Source organism: Megascapheus bottae, chromosome 15 (genome assembly GCF_031878675.1).
Source record: "Megascapheus bottae isolate mThoBot1 chromosome 15, mThoBot2.hap1, whole genome shotgun sequence".
NCBI lineage: Eukaryota > Metazoa > Chordata > Mammalia > Rodentia > Geomyidae > Megascapheus > Megascapheus bottae.
In genome coordinates, this window is record NC_143523.1 from 845,037 (window position 1) to 861,428 (window position 16,392).

The window sequence follows — 16,392 nt, forward strand, 5'->3', positions numbered from 1 at the left end:
GGTTCACCTCTCCAGTGGGCACGGTTCAGCTCTCCAGTGGGTGGAGTTCAGCTCTCCAGTGGGTGGAGTTCAGCTCTCCAGTGGTGGAGTTCAGCTCTCCAGTGGGGGGTTCCCCTCTCCAGTGGTGGAGTTCAGCTCTCCAGTGGGTGGAGTTCAGCTCTCCAGTGGGTGGAGTTCAGCTCTCCAGTGAGCGGGGTTCAGCTCTCCAGTGGGGGGTTCAGCTCTCCAGTGGTGGAGTTCAGCTCTCCAGTGGTGGGGTTCAGCTCTCCAGTGGGGGGTTCAGCTCTCCAGTGGGTGGGGTTCAGCTCTTCAGTGGGCGGGGTTCAGCTCTCCAGTGGGGGTTTCAGCTCTCCAGTGGGCGGGGTTCAGCTCTCCCGTGGTGGGGTTCAGCTCTCCAGTGGGGGGTTCAGCTCTCCAGTGGGCGGGGTTCAGCTCTCCAGTGGGCGGGGTTCAGCTCTCCAGTGGTGGAGTTCAGCTCTCCCGTAGGCGGGGTTCAGCTCTCCAGTGGGCGGGGTTCAGCTCTCCAGTGGGCGGGGTTCAGCTCTCCAGTAGGTGGGTTCACTTCCGCAGCTCTTCACACCAGCACTTTCCAGAGAATGGGGCTTCCATTCACCCACCATTGTAGAACTTCATTCATTAGATCAGCAATAAAAAACTGACAACCGAACATTCATTTCAAGATGAAGAGCAGTGTAACACTTTCCCTTTGAGAGGAGCTAGAGTGAGGCTTGGCCTCTCACTGGGGACTTCATTGAGTCAGTTCTCAGGGGAGGTCCCCGCTGTGATGTGTGTGGAGTGTTCGCTGGCCTCCAGCGCCCTCTGTGATGTGACACTGCTTCTCAGGCCATTCTTTTTTTTTTTTTTTTTTTAATTATCGAGGTAATATATAGAGGGGTTACAATTATATCCACCACATAGTAGGTGCATTACTTCTCACACATTGATACCCCTTCTCAAGTTTTTGTCCCCCTTTCCCTTCCCAACCCCTTCCCAATCATCTTGTTTTCTCCTCTTCCCTTTCCTATTTCAAATAAACAAATAAACGTATATACAATATACCAGATAACAAAGTCAGACACAGTAACAATTATGAATTAACCAAAGGGCAACAAAAGAGAAGAGAAATAACACAGTACATTAAGAACAACAATCACACAAGATAAAGCTCTTGTTTCCATATCCCAGAGATCCTTTCATTTAGTCTCATCCTATATGACCTTATGACTCTAGGTTTTATGCTATTGTAATCTTCTGCAAGGAGCGTTCTACATGTGTACTAATTATTATAAATGAGGGAAACCATTGAGCCTATGTTCCTTTGGGTCTGCCTTACTTCATTTAATATGACTTTTCCCGTCGTTCCATTTCCTTACAAATGGGGCAGTGTCATTCTTTCTGAATGCAGCATAGAATTCCATTGTGTATAAGTATCACATCTTCTTGATCCAATCATCTATTGAGGGGCATCCAGGTTGGTTCCATATCTTTGCTATGGTAAATAGTGCTGCAATTAACACAGTTGTGCTAGTGGCTTTAGTATGTCCTTGTTTCTGGACTAGATCATAGGGGAGCTCTTCTTTAAAAAAATAGGAAAAGCAATCCAAAATTTCATATGAAATAATTAAAGACCCCATATAGCAAAAATAATTCTTAGCAGAAAGAACAGCGCAGAAGGAATATCAATACCAAACTTTAGATTCTATTACAGAGCTATAGTAACCAAAACAACTTGGTACTGGCACAAGGACAGGCCTGAGGACCAATGGACTAGAACTGAAGACCCAGAAATCAACCCGCACACCTGTGGCCACCTAATCTTTGATAAGGGAGCCAAAAAGAAAAAAAAAAAAAACCAACCCAGAACAGAAGAAACACAGCCTCTTCAACAAGAGGCGCTGGCAGAACTGGTTAAACTCCTGCAGAAAACTAAAGTTGGATCCGTCTGTCACCCTGTACCAGGATTATCTCCAAATGGATCAAAGACCTCAAAGTTAAAGCAGATACCCAGAAAATTTACAAGAAGGAATAGGAGATGCACTAGGTCTCCTTGGCACAGGTCAAAATTTTCTTAATAAAGACCCAGAAACACAACAAATTAAAGAAAGTTTGGACAAATGGGGCTGCATTAAAATTCAGAGCTTCTGTATAGCAAAGGACATAGCTAGCAAATTAAATATCCCACAGAGTGGGAGAAGATCTTCACTAACCATACAACAGACAAAGACCTCATAAATATATCTACAGCTAAAAAAATTTGAATTTCTCCAAAACAAATCTTCAAAGAAACACGCATCCCATTAAAAGACAGGCCAAAGACTTAAGGAAAGTCTTCTCTGAAGAAATGCTTGACATCTCTGGCCATAAAAGAAATGCAAATCAAAACAACTCTGAGATTCCACCTCACTCCAGTTAGAATGGCCAGGATCAAGAAATCCAATAACAACAGATGCTGGCGAGGATGTGGCCAGGAGGGATCACTACTGCACTGCTGGTGGGAGTGCAAACTCATTCAACCACTATGGAAAGCAGTGTGGTGATTCCTCAAAAGACTAAACACAGAGCTTCTCAGATCATTCTTAAACCTAGCTCTTGTACCACAGTGAGACTGGTCTAAACACAGATCTTAAGGTCAAGCCCTCCGCAGCCAAGGAGCCACATGGCTGGGAATCTCGAAGATCTGAAAGGACTTGCCTCTCCCTACACCCTGTGAAGAATAGCACCTTGGTTCCTCAGGCAGCCTCTGGCCAGCCAGTGGAGTTAAGCCAAGGAAGCTGGCAGGATGCACTCAAACCTCTCTGTCTGCTATTGTAGGCGTTGCTGAGCTGGAGAGTAAGTCTTTTCAAAGGCTAAGATTAGGGAAGTAATAATACATCAGAAGTAATCACAAGATGGGAGAAAAACACAAGGAAAACGAGTCCTGTAGTTATTTGATTTTAGGGCAAATATGAGGGAGTTATGATATTCTTCCTATTATATAGTAAGGAAAACCCCTCTGCATTCTTTACCTTTTAAAGATGAAAAGGCAAGACAATCTCTCAGAAACCAAGGGACACAAAATGGAGGAGAACATGAAGTAGGCTCCCAAGAGTACAAGGAGGTTTCCCTGTATGTGGCGGTGTGCGGGCGCGGGGATGAGCAGAGACCCGAGACCCGGAGGAAGACGCATCCTGGGAGAAGCGGGCTGGGTGCTGTGGAGGGCCCTGCCCTGTGCCTCTGGGGGAAGGGGCTGTTCCACGGAACGCCTGAGTTCTGGCAAGGCGAAAGCTCAGACCCCGGCTTGTCCCAGGAGGGGCTGGGGCTGCCACTCATCCTGAGCCCACCCCCTTTATGACAGTTCATGGCAGGAACAGTCTCTACCACACAGCTGGTCCTTGTGAGGAGAAAACCACCACGCACGCTTGACGTGGAGAGGAGCCAGGGCCAGCGCTAGCTGGAGACAGAGGGGTGCTGCCCCACTCTACGGCCCTTCACTCAAGCATGATTACATCAGGTTTCCTTTGCTTTGCTGTCCCTCTTCCCTCCCTTTCTCTCCCTCCCTCCCTCCTTCCTAAAGGGTGATATTAGTATGAACTCAGGACCTGAGGTTTGTTAGGCAGGTGCTCTACCACTTGAGCCATCCCTCAACCCTTTTTTTGCTTTAGTTATTTTTCAGATAAGGTCTTGCATTTTACCTAGAGCCAACCTAAGAAAGCAATCCTACCTATGCTCTCAGATACCGGGTCACAGGCCCACAGCATTATGCCCAGCTTACTGACTGAGGCGAAATCTTGCCAACGTTTTCGCCTGGTCTGGCCTCAAACCACGATCTTCTCATTCCCAGGCCTGGGAATACAGACCTAGGCAACAATGCCCAGCACATCTGTGTAAAACTGCCATGTAAGAAGCAGCAAGGCTAAGGATCACACCCCAAAAGGAAAAAGCATGGCCAAGCCACTAACAAAAGTACGATGCCCAAGGACCCAAGCCACCACCACACAGAGACACGTGGGAACCCATCATTATCACACAGAGGACACGTGAGAACCCACCGCCACACACAGAGGACACGTGGGAACCCACCGCCACACACAGAGGACACGTGGGAACCCATCATTATCACACAGAGGACACGTGGGAACCCATCATTATCACACAGAGGACACGTGAGAACCCACCACCACACACAGAGGACACGTGGGAACCCACCACCACACACAGAGGACACATGAGAACCCACCACCACACACAGAGGACACGTGGGAACCCACCGCCACACACAGAGGACACGTGAGAACCCACCACCACCATGTCCATGCAGACTTGAGAGGACTACTCAGACAGGAACATCGCATCTGGCACTGTGGGCTGACTGAAGGCTGTAGACTGCTCCGCAAAACCACCCCTGGCTACCACCTTCTGGCTCAAGTGTCAGCAGCAACATGATTAGTGGGGGGCCGTTCTGCAAACAAAAATCAGGGAGCACCAACCGAGTCCTTGCTGCTGCCCTGAGCAGGTGGTGCCTTCCTGAGGAAGGGCTGCAGATGGATTCAGAGGCGCACAATGTCCCACAGGTTGACAGGTCAGAGGGCAAAGTCCTCTTCCGGAGAGCACAGGGTTGCACACAGGAGGTACAGACTCAGGGACCCAACCACTGGGCCACGGCTGCCTGCACACAACGGGCCCATGTGACCCCACAGAGGGATGTAGAGATGACAGACTCTGGATCTCCTCAAGCATCCTGAGGAGATGACAGGACAGCAGACACGGGAATGTCCCCCAGGAGAGGCTAGGGACATCCCCCAGGGACTTCCTGGCATCAGCCTCCTCTGAGGACCGAGCAGGAAGGTGAGGGCAGGGCTGGGCTCGGTCAGAAGCACGGTGGCTGTGCAGGGAGGCCATGCAGCCTGAGGCAGAGCCAGCACTTGCCCGACTTCCTGGGAAAAATACTTCCGGGCAAGCAAGGCACGCTCGTGGCGACTCCGAAGTGAAATGTCACTTGAGGCCAAATGAACCGAATGAGCAGCTACGCGGTAAGCAGCAGCAGGACAATTTTTTTATGTTCACTGCTTCAGTGATTTTCTGTCAAAAAATGCTAACAAGCATGAAAGTCCTTAAGAGCTTTACAATCTTTCAGTTTGTTCACCAATACATTTTCTACAGTGTATTTGTTTCCCAGGCTCGTGTGACATGGCCCTCCATCACGCCTGTCTGCAGCCTGATGGATCAGCCGCCACCGGCCGCTCGGCACTGCCTCCACCCAAGAGCTCGAAACAGATTTCCCAGTGGGGAGCAGAGGGCCAGTGGAGAGACGGCTGTGTGAGCCTGGTCCAGGGGGCAGCCAGGCTGGCTGGAGCCGGTGAGGTGGGATGTCACTGACAGCCAGGCCGGGGCCCAGGTACACCAACGATGGGCACAGAGCCCCGTGCTGTGGTGTGAAAGTGGAAAGGAAGGCCAGGACCGGTCAGTGATCTGGATTGTAAGCCTGGCTCACGCAGGGCAGCAGGCAAACACCGCACGACCGCTCCCATGCTCAGGGATTGCTGCAGACATGGTGTGTCCCGAGTGGGAGACGTACTGGGGACAGGTGGGGTAACAACCATGACAGTGGTGAAGCCACGTGACAGCTACTTCCTCACTGGTCTTCTCAGAATACATCCCCGGGTGTCAGGCCCAAGGGTGTGGGGACAGAGGGAGACCCCAGACTGCTCCCAGCTCCCATGACTTCTGTGTCGGGGGGGTCTACTCTACTCTGGAATTTGGCCCAGACTCAAGTCTTACCACCAGGGGTGGTGGGCAGAAATCACAGGGCATGGTGCAATGTCACACTAAGTGAACAGCAGGAATGGTTCTGGGGGGGGGGGTGCATTCAAGCTCCGCTGGAAAGGTCATCATGTGCAGGAACACACGCCCCTCCCAGACCCAAGCTCACACACATTTAAAGGAGGGATCAACTTAGAGAAAGATGCTGCAGATGGGGAACCCTATTGCCAGGACTCAAGCATCCAGAAGTAGCTCACTCCAGGCTCCTGGCCTGTTCACCGCCCAGAAGACCAGCTGTGAGCCTGAAGGCAGCACCTGGCTGCCCAGTGTCCAGAGAAAACATGGGCTCATGTCAATGAAGCCACTTTCACTGAGTGGAGAGGACGCCACCTTCAAAATCAGCAGAACCCACAACCTTGGGAGGCCTTTTCAACTGCATATCTGTACGTCCAGAGCTGAAAATGACCGGCTCTACATCCCTTCAGGTTGACCGCTGGGCTTCCGGTCATAAGACACACAGAACGGCTTGTCTAGCCATACTCAGGGTCTGCTCAAAACACAAACGCTTCCCTTTTCAACTCAGTCACTCAGGCTTGACCACTTTTAAGTTATGACTCACACACAAGATTTCCTTATGACACATAACTGACATGTACTTCTGAGCTGCGTGGACATAAAGCACAGAATCCGAAGGGTTCTGACACAACTGTACAGCTATTAACCCATCCCTGCCGTCAGGACACAGCATTCACCACTCCCAGAAAGTCTGTGTCCTTTGTCTTTCCATCACCCCCTAGCCCCCCTCCTGGCCTGCCCCAGGAAACCACTATGTGCTACCTGTCATTACAGCTCCATCTGCATTGTCAAGCCTCTCATACACAGGAACACATACAACATGCTGGGTTTTTCTTTTGTTGTTTTGTCTTATGTTCAGTAGTTTTACTAAGTAGCTCAGGCTGGCCTCCCGTGTGTTAGAACTATAGGCACGTATCACTATGCCCGGCTTGCTGTTTGGGTCTGGTGTCTTTCTTCAGGAGTAATTACCACACTGCCTGGTTCCTGCCCAGGCCCGAGAAGTGCCACAGCCTATGGGGCCCACCAACCCTGTTCTCACACAGGCCTTGAGTGGGCCATGTGTTCCTTCTCGGAGGTAAACACTTATGAGGGCGAGGGGAACACCTGGTCTAAACGTAGGGACAATATTGCACCAGGGTTTTCCCAGAGGTGCAAACTTACACTTAACCAGCAACATGCTGCAGCCACCCTGGCTTTGAATGGCGCTGGCGTCTTTCAGTTCCTGTCGGCGGTGGCCATCTACAGTTCCCCCCCCTTGGCCATCTACAGTGTCTTTCGCTCACTCCCACGCCCCACAATGCCCCCCCCCATCCTCTGCACGTTCACACCAGTTCTTACACCCACCATCATCACTACATCACCGTAACTTTAAATGTTCTGTTGGCAAAGAAACATTCACATGACAATTGTAATTCTTACCCAGGACAGCCCATCACTTTCTTTTTATTAACTAAGCAATGCGGGCTGCACTTCGTGCCAATGCCACAGCAGAGGGGAAATGTGGGCTGCATGTGATGCCAGTGCCACAGCAGAGGGGAAATGTGGGCTGCATGTGACGCCAGTGCCACAGCAGAGGGGAAATGTGGGCTGCATGTGACGCCAGTGCCACAGCAGAGGGGAAATGTGGGCTGCATGTGACGCCAGTGCCACAGCAGAGGGGAAATGTGGGCTGCATGTGACGCCAGTGCCACAGCAGAGGGGAAATGTGGGCTGCATGTGACGCCAGTGCCACAGCAGAGGGGAAATGTGGGCTGCATGTGACGCCAGTGCCACAGCAGAGGGGAAATGTGGGCTGCATGTGACGCCAGTGCCACAGCAGAGGGGAAATGTGGGCTGCATGTGACGCCAGTGCCACAGCAGAGGGGAAATGTGGGCTGCATGTGACGCCAGTGTCACAGCAGAGGGGAAATGTGGGCTGCATGTGACGCCAGTGCCACAGCAGAGGGGAAATGTAGGCTGCACACGATGCCAGTGACACAGCAGAGGGGAAATTGAGCTGTGATGAATGCCAGTGTCACAGCAGGAAGAAATGCAGGCTGCAAGAGATGCCCACGTGACACTGCAAAGCGACATATGTCAGGGTCATGCAGGGTCATGTCTACTCCACAGACAAAAGCAGTTCTTTCACTCTTCCCCTTCCAAGCCAGGCAGCACAGCTGGTTTGGGCCCTCAGCACAAGGATGGCCTTTGCTTCTGCCTGGTGCACCCTCCCTCCTGCCAGGACCTGGCACACCCAGACACAACACCTATACGCTGTCCTGTCCTGTCCCAAATCAGCCAGCAGAGGCTGTCAAGCCTGTGCCGGGCTCCCTTGGGCTCACTTGAAGGATACAGAGATGTGAACTAGCCCAGGTTCCTGTCTCTTCTACCTGAAGTGGGCAGCCATGGCTCCATGAACACTCTGTAAGATGCCTATGGAGAGGTGCTCCGAGCTTCCATGGGTTCAGACGCGAGTCTGCGCTGTCACTGTGGCTCACCTCCCCAGGAAGCGGACATGGCAGCTACCAGACTCACGGCCTCCCAAGAGGAACGTGTGCCAAGACCCACACACTTGAGCCTATCCTTGAGCGGGCCCAAGACCTGCCCCCAACCCCCAGGCCATCCACAGGTGAGGGACTCCGGCTATGAGCATGCTGCTTCACCTATGTAGCCGAGGACCAGGAAACACCTGTATCCTCACCCCCTAGTGGAGGCCGAGGGCCGGGAAGCACCTCCTGTCTCCTTAGACTCCTGGATGCCCATGACAAAAATTAACCTCGTGGCAATTGTTTTCCTCAGCTTGATAGCCCAATGTCAGCTCATCTGTTACAGGGAAATAAAAAAGTCAGGCCTAAATGTATAAAAAATTATGACGGAAGTCCTAAATAAAGCGGGGACTGCAAGCTCATTGAGTCAAAAATCAATCAATCAATGAAGGAGTGGATTAGGAGAGCCTCATAAGCCCCAAAGAAATAATTTGCCCAAACACTGGGATTTAACGGTGGAGGACCAAATTCCAACACTTTTAGGAAGTAAATAATGAAAAATCAATTCAAAGGAAAAACAGATCAAGAACCCTGACTCTGACGTGCCGACACATTTATTGCTCCATACCATTTCTCGGCTGACCCGAAAACTTCGGGAGGTGTTTATTTACTTTCAACACCTTCCAGAGATCAATATTTTTAATTTGGATCCGAGTTATTATTTTTCACATCACAGCAGCGGGGAGCGGCGTAAAGTGGCTCATATTTTAGTGCTAAAAAGATCGATACGACAGTTTCACCTTCACTGGAGCCCGGCCGCTGCCCGGCGCACATCCCCACGTCCCGAGGGGCTGGTGGGGCCAGGGCGGGAGAGCAGGTCACCACCCACCATGGGGCGACAGCCATGATTTAGCTGAGCACAGAGCACCCCGTGCCCTCAGAAAACCAATCTTGGTCTGCTCACTCCATCAGGCCTGTCTCAGGTGAGGAGGAGGAGGGGAGGCCCTGGGGGAGAGGGCCCTGGCCAACAGCAGATTAGTCCCCATCATAAACGCATCTGCCTTTCCTCCCCGTCCCAGAAGAACATCAGTAACTCCATTAATTTCCCACACATTGCCACTAAAGCCTTATTTAGGAGAAGGCAATGGGCGGGGCCACCTTCTCCCCTAAGCCACCAGAGAGCAGGACAAACACCTGTCTAGAAAAGGCCCCTGGCTGGTCGAGGCAGTCTTCAGGCTGAGCAGCATGCACCCTAGGCCTAGAAGACTCCACGAAGCCCAGAGCAACCCAGGAAGAGGGGGGAGCCTGGGCACCAGTCCTCAGCCCCAGCAAGAACATCCCTCCTGGAAGCAGCATGGACAGGGACAGAAGGAACAGTTCAGGGCCGGGGCAGGGGCAGGGGCGGGATCAGGGGCCAGGCTTGCCGTTGGGCCTGTGAGGAGAGCCCCGGCTCTGGTAGTGGAGCTGCCAGTGGACCTGGTAGATCACACCGTCCTTCACAACCCCATACTCTGTGACCCTTGTTGCTGTTCTCGGAGCCAGCGAGGCTGTGAGAAGCCATCGCAGGTGCCTGACACAGCATTGTCCTCGCCTTGCCCTCACACCTGTACACAAGCAAGATTCCTGGGAAGCAGCCACAGAGCCCCCGGCCACCAGCTGGGGCCATAGCAAGGCTGGTACACACACTGCCTGTCACCAGGAGCTCTAGCAGGTCCAGGGTGTGCACTGCATGGGGGTCCTGGAGCAAGTCATGGCCCCAGACCCATCCAAGGGCTCTCCCTGAAGAAACTGGCCACAGGAGTTATCCGCAGAGGAGTGCAGCACTCCCTGGCGAGGTGCATGTGCACCCTCTGCAGTTTGCTCCACTTTCCCAGCAGCACAACCTTTCCCCGGGCCTGCAGCCAAGTATGGCCCCGCTGAGGGCCAGGAAAAGGCAGGGGTGCACTCCCGTGCCCTCCTCCTGCCTTGCTGATGTGGCTGCCACGTCCCCGGGCCCCAGACTGGGCTTCCTCAGCCTCTCTCGTCACACCTGAACCACACAGTTCTACTACAACCTCTGGCTGTTATCAAGATAGCGTTTCTCAAATTCCCCCTAACAGGTGCTGAAACCCAACAAGGAGAGCAGCTCTTGCATCCTGCCTCTACTGAGCTCTGGGCCATTATCAGCACCGGCAGTCCCAGCTCTCACCAGCAGTCTCTTCACTAGGTACATAACGGCAGCAAAACCAGGAGACATGTGGTCTTTCAGCCCACTCACGGGGCTGGCCGTGAAGAGTGGAGCCCCAGACTTAGGCTCTGGACCCCAGATGCAGACGCCAGCACCTCGGACACAGATCACCAAAACGGGGCTGAAAGAGCCTGGCAGCTCACGGGGTGTCTGTCTCACCAGCCCCCAGGCTACACCTGAAGCTCACCGCCAAGGGCCTGGCCCACTGTCCTTCTCTCAGGCTTCCTACGCAGAACAGCAACCAACAAAGCATTGGCAAACACCCCATGTTTCAATGCTTTCATTCTGCGGCCAAACAAGACAGCATTGGAATTATACGAAAATAGATTTGCAATTCCTTCCTCGTTTTGCCATTCTGAAGCCCGAGTGTAGGAAAGTCGTTAGCCTGCGTCCTCCTATCGACATGCCTGCTTGTCAGGAGGTGAGCAATGTGTTTTCTATGCTCCTCTGTGTGGCCAGTTAAGTCAGACACATGACCACATGATTCCTGCCCGGCTGAGCTCTGGTCGATAGACATTACATGGCCTTGGAAAACCCCTTGAGCACTTCCTCAGTGCCAGCCTGGTTGACTGGGTGCTGTCAAACTCCACTGGGGACACCGTGCAGCTGACCCCTGAGAAATGTCCTCTGGGGCCTCTCCAGTGCAGGCAGAAGGCGTGTTCACAGGCAAAGTGGCAGGCTGGAGCAGAGCAGGGCCCGCTGAAGTATCGGTGTCATCCAGACAGACAGCTAGAGGCTGCTTTCCCACTTTCAGTCCACACAGGCACAGAGCTCGAGTTTCAGTGAGGTCACGTCCACCAGGACCGTCCTCTGCGGTCCAGCCCATCTCATCAGGCAAGCACTTGGGCACAGTCCCAGGCGCTCCCAGTGGCAGTCCTCTCTACCGCTGGGCCTGCAACCGCCCAAGGGCAAGCCTCGCGCCATTTCAGAGCCCAGCTGGTAACAAGAAGGCTCCTTGGGACGCGTTCAGACAGCTCTCCTGAGGAAGTCACGCTCCTGCCACACGCCGAGCATATGCTCAGGTCCTCTGTGGACTCTATCACCAGCAGGACCGGCACACTGGGCTGTTCTCGTGACACGTGTCCTGACACGTGAGTGGCCTGCCAGCAGCCAACAAGTGTCGCTGGTGAAGAGCACATGTCTGCAGTAGAACATGGGCACTAGAAGCCACAGGCCCCTCAAGAACATGAGTGGCTCGAGTTCTGGGAAGAGGCTTTCCAGAGGGGTGGAAAGGGGTGGGTGGCTAGAACCTGTGCAAAGCCTTGTGAGAGAAGAGCACAAGTGTGGGGAGGGTGTGGCCAGGGTCCCTGAAACAGGATCCTGCTTCTTCTGCGCCTCTGTGTTTCCAGATGCTCTGCAAAGGACAGAGCATGGGGCAGCCACGGTGCAAGTGCTCCCTGTGGCTCCTGTGCTGGGGATGCGAGGCCCAACAACGAACCTCCTATCACCATAGTCCCGGCTGCGTGGTTCCTGGGAAGGGCAAGGGGAAGAGCCAAGGACAGGGCCCTGAGGCAGGAGGGACAGCACAGCATGGTGGTACACACGCAGTATTTCTGCTCCTGGAGGAACACAGGTTGCCCCTGGGAGTCTCCTCTTGCCAGCAACTGCGGCTAGAGTGAGTTGCAAGCTACACACAAGACCCAAACCACAGGCTTCACTGACCACAGAGACATAGCCATGTTTTTCACTGACCAGGGAGACACAGCCACAGGCTTCACTGGCCACAGAGACAACCATAGGCTTCACTGACCAGGGAGACACAGCCACAGGCTTCACTGGCCACAGAGACAGCTACAGGCTTCACTGACCATGAAGACACAGCCACAGGCTTCACTGGCCACAGAGACATAGCCATGGTTTTCACTGACCAGGGAGACACAGCCACAGGCTTCACTGACCAGGAAGACAGCCACAGGCTTCACTGACCATGAAGACACAGCCACAGGCTTGAACTTACTAGCCGCAGAAACATGCAGGCCTTGGCCAACTTGCTATTGATGAGGAAGGGGTGAATACACAAGTGTGATAGCAATTAGGACACAGAAGGCTGTCAGGACCCCAAGTGACTTTTACCAGCTCCTGGACAATATTGCCAGCAGTGACTCGGGGACAGGAGCCCCTGCTGTTGCAGAGACTAACGATGTACACTGAAGTCCAGTCTTGGCTCCAGGGGCTAACACAGAGGGCTAGGGTGAGGTCTTGGAGGCCAGGGTCAGGAGGCACGTGGCCTCCACCTTGCCCACAGGTCCCCCTCCTTTATTTCATGTGGTTACTTCTCACTTTTTTCCCTTAGTTTATTATTTTTTTATCATGTTGAGATTATTGTACCACTGCCTCTCCCCTGACTCACACCAGTGTACCTCTAGTCTCTCTACCTCCCCCAGAAGGTTCAAAGCAACAGTGCTTAACTCACACCCCAACCTTCACCACTCTGCCTCAGATCCCCTCTGCCAGTGACTCCACGTGCATTTTCTGAGTGCCGGTGTGTGCTGGCATGAGCCCTGGCTCCAGGTAGAGCAGAAGAGAGCAGGAGCTGCCTATGTATGTAAATCCAGGGGAGGCAGTAAAGCAGAGCCTCCATCAGGCTCGCTGCCAGTAGTCCCTGCATGGAGGGTGCGCAATCTTGGTCCTGGGAACAGCACATGGGCTCCGCCTCTCATGAGGCTCAGGTTTGCCATACCACTCTCCAGAGCCAGCAATGGTCCTCTCAATGCTAACACCCCAACACACCAGACTGGCAACGGGGCCAGACACAGGACACCATCCTCCACAAAAGCTCAGCAGGCTAGGAAGTAACCATAGCTGCCCAGGAGCCCAGCCAGGGAAGTCTGTCTTTATGGCCTCTGCTTACACCAACAGCTAACCATCGCTGTTCCGTGAGCACACAGAAGTTGATGTTACCACTGAAGTTAAAACTCCCCTTAGGAGCAGCTCCTGCAGGGAGCACGGGGGCTGCAGGTGCTCCACTGGCGCCACCTCCTGGCAACTAATGCCATTTGCAAGCTGCCGGCTTCTTCCCTGCAAGCCCATGGACGGCACTACCACCAGTGGCAGCAAATGAATTCCCTCCACACACACCAAATTCCACCAAAAGGAGAAGCAGAGACTTCCCCCAGAGGTCTATCAACAGAAGCAAGCAATCTCCCCCAGATTCCGCCAGCAGGAGCAAGAGATCCCCAGATCCTATCAACAGAAGCAAGAGATCCCAGACCCCCCTAACAGTAGCAAGAAACCCCCAACCCCATCAATAGGAGCAATAGACCCGACACACTTCATACACGCGTGTGCACACAAGCACACAAACACCTTGTGCAGCAAGACTCTGAAATAGCCCACTAATTTTTCCTTTAAGCCACTATATTTTTATCCCTATTAATGCCTATGACACCATTTATGTACAAGATAAATTCACTTCAATTTCCTTTTTCACTTAATGGCATATTATTTGAACCAGACTCAGCTAAAAATACTGCTCTGACACCATCAATCTTATAAAGATTAAATGTCCCTCTAGAAATCTCTGTGGTGAGGGGGCTGCCAGGCTGGCAGCAAGGTGGGCTGGAAGCAGGGAGACAGTAGGGTGGCCATTCGATGTTGCCAGTTCTCTCCCCCAGGACACATGGAGGTCACAACTAAAGTGGATGACCCACGGGGAGACCCTAGACAGCTATGAAGAGGTCAGCATTCAGTGTCCCCAGAAAAGTATGTCAGTCACCAAGTGACATTCCCAAGCCATACTCTCTCAGTATTTACAGGCCTCTCTGGTTCATTCTGAACATTCCTCCTGCTCTTCATGTTCAATCATGTCTTCAGCAATGCCTAATCTGCTCTTTACCCCAACCTTTTGTTTTTATTTATAGGTTCTGTCCTTTTCATCTACATAAGTTCCACTTCAGAAGCTAGACAGTCAGATTCTGAAAGAGGAAAGCATGTAGAAGACAGGACAGCATCTTGAGTGGAAGAAAAGAATAGGAAAAGGAGAGGACTCAGGCAGGAAGAAGCAGCAGTAGTAAGCTGTCCCTGCTCTGAGCGGGGACTCAGGGAGGAAGAAGCAGCAGCAGTGGTGAGCTGTCCCTGCCCTGAGTGGGGACATCAAGCTTGGCATCCAGGCCTCTATGACACAGTGGAGCTGGAGGTGAGGCTTCCCTGAGCAGGGGAAAGGGGGAACGCGGAGAAGCATGGTTAAGGCTCCAGTCATGATGCCACACAGTCTGAAGCCTCAGCTACTATTGTTACATGCCACAAACCTGCAGTTACATGATCGTCTCAGTCGTGAAAACTATTAGACACCTCAAATCAGTCAGAAACCTTGACTGTGGTCTTTAGCCCAAGAATAATCCTCAAGGCATGTTCTGTGACCCTGTACATTCTGTGTCTATTCCAACTTTCTCCATGCACAGGCAAATGGTGGCTGGGCAAGGACACGCTGACAGGAGTGCACAGTTATAAACGTGACACTCACAGAGGGAGAGCTGAAGGGGCAGAAAGCAGAGGCAGCTGATCCATGAGACACAGGGTTGTAAATGCCAGTCACCAATCCAGGAAACATGCAAGCCCAGCTTATAAAACCTTCCAAGCCTGTCTGAAGAGCCCCCTACACATGCAAGACCCCAAGGACACAAAGCCCCTCCCTCAGACATCCACGTTTCAGGTCCTGTGGCAGCTTCAGAGCAACCCCAAGACATCTGCTGTTCACCAGGCCCATCCATGGTAGATCCAGACCACTTACCAGGCAGAGGACACGGTGGCCTTTTAATTCAGGACAGCTGCATTGTGCTACTGACAGAAAGCTGGCTAGCCAGCTGTCCATTTATTCAGATGGAGACCCACTGAGACCTGGGCTCCCTTTGCTTGGGGCTCACAGCACGGCCAGAGAGGGACTCACCGTGAAGTGCTCCTGCGATTTGTAGTTTTCATCCAGGTAGACTCGAGCCCTGTTATATTCTTTCATTGCATCGCTTGAGAGCAGTTCCCTGAGAAGAAAAGAGTAAGTGCCATAAGCAACACAGGAGCACTGGAGGCCAAGAAGGGGTCAGGCATGTTATCAGAGCACATTGCAATCCATCTGATCACTATGGGGCAGAGTGGGGAGGCAGAGGGGAGAAGGGAGGGTGGGAAGATGGCACAAACATGTCTCCACACACACAGTGCAAGCCACTCAGCCAGGTCTGGTCTCCACGCAGCCCCACAGTTGCCGAGCTCTATGACCTCCCAGGGCTGAAGGCCCTGAGACTCACACAGAGCCTTGTGCTGGGGACCTGTGGAGCCTGCTAGGGCTCCTGCTGGACTTTACCAAAGTGGGGTCTGCACAGGTGGCTCCGTCACCCACCAGGCACGCATCCGCACACATTCTCTACCTAGAAAAAGGTGAGGGGAGAGAGAGCCACCACGCCCTGTCTGTCAAGGAAGGTGAGGCCCCATGAGCGTCCATCAGCATGGGCTTCGGCCCTTCCTCCTCTCCTCAATGACCTCGTTTCCTGTCCCAGCACCAGCCTTGGAAAGCAAGGCTAGAGAGGAAGACCTGCATGCCCAGTGCCAGGGCAACCGAGACGAGGGCTGCCTCCCAGGTGGCACAGCGCACCAACCCAGCAGCAGGAGGGTCAGGGGAAGGTCCTCAGGAAACCCAAAGGACTACCTGAAGAAAACACTACTCCAAGTCAAGGGAACACCACAGCCAGTAAACCCTCCGACTAATTACCTGACATCAGCCATAAAGGCTGACACACAAAGACAACATTCACTCCTCCCCAAAGTCAACAACCTCCCAAGAAAGAACTCAGATGACAGTTACGTGGATAAGATCTCAGTCAACAATTTCAACAGAACAAAAATGAGAATAATCAATGACATTTTAAACGATACAAAGAAAGCTAAGTGGTTGGTGGC

The 16,392-nt window shown here is 52.7% G+C and overlaps 1 protein-coding gene across 2 annotated transcripts in view; it reads right to left on the minus strand.

Annotated features, from left to right (window-relative positions):
- Positions 1-16,392, minus strand: part of Inpp5a (inositol polyphosphate-5-phosphatase A) — a 176,945-nt gene that overhangs the window by 88,157 nt on the left and 72,396 nt on the right. For both annotated transcript variants that reach the window (XM_090345575.1, XM_090345574.1), the window contains exon 4: positions 15,392-15,479. In XM_090345575.1, coding sequence (XP_090201701.1) covers positions 15,392-15,479 — 88 coding nt within the window. The remainder of the gene's footprint in view (positions 1-15,391; positions 15,480-16,392) is intronic.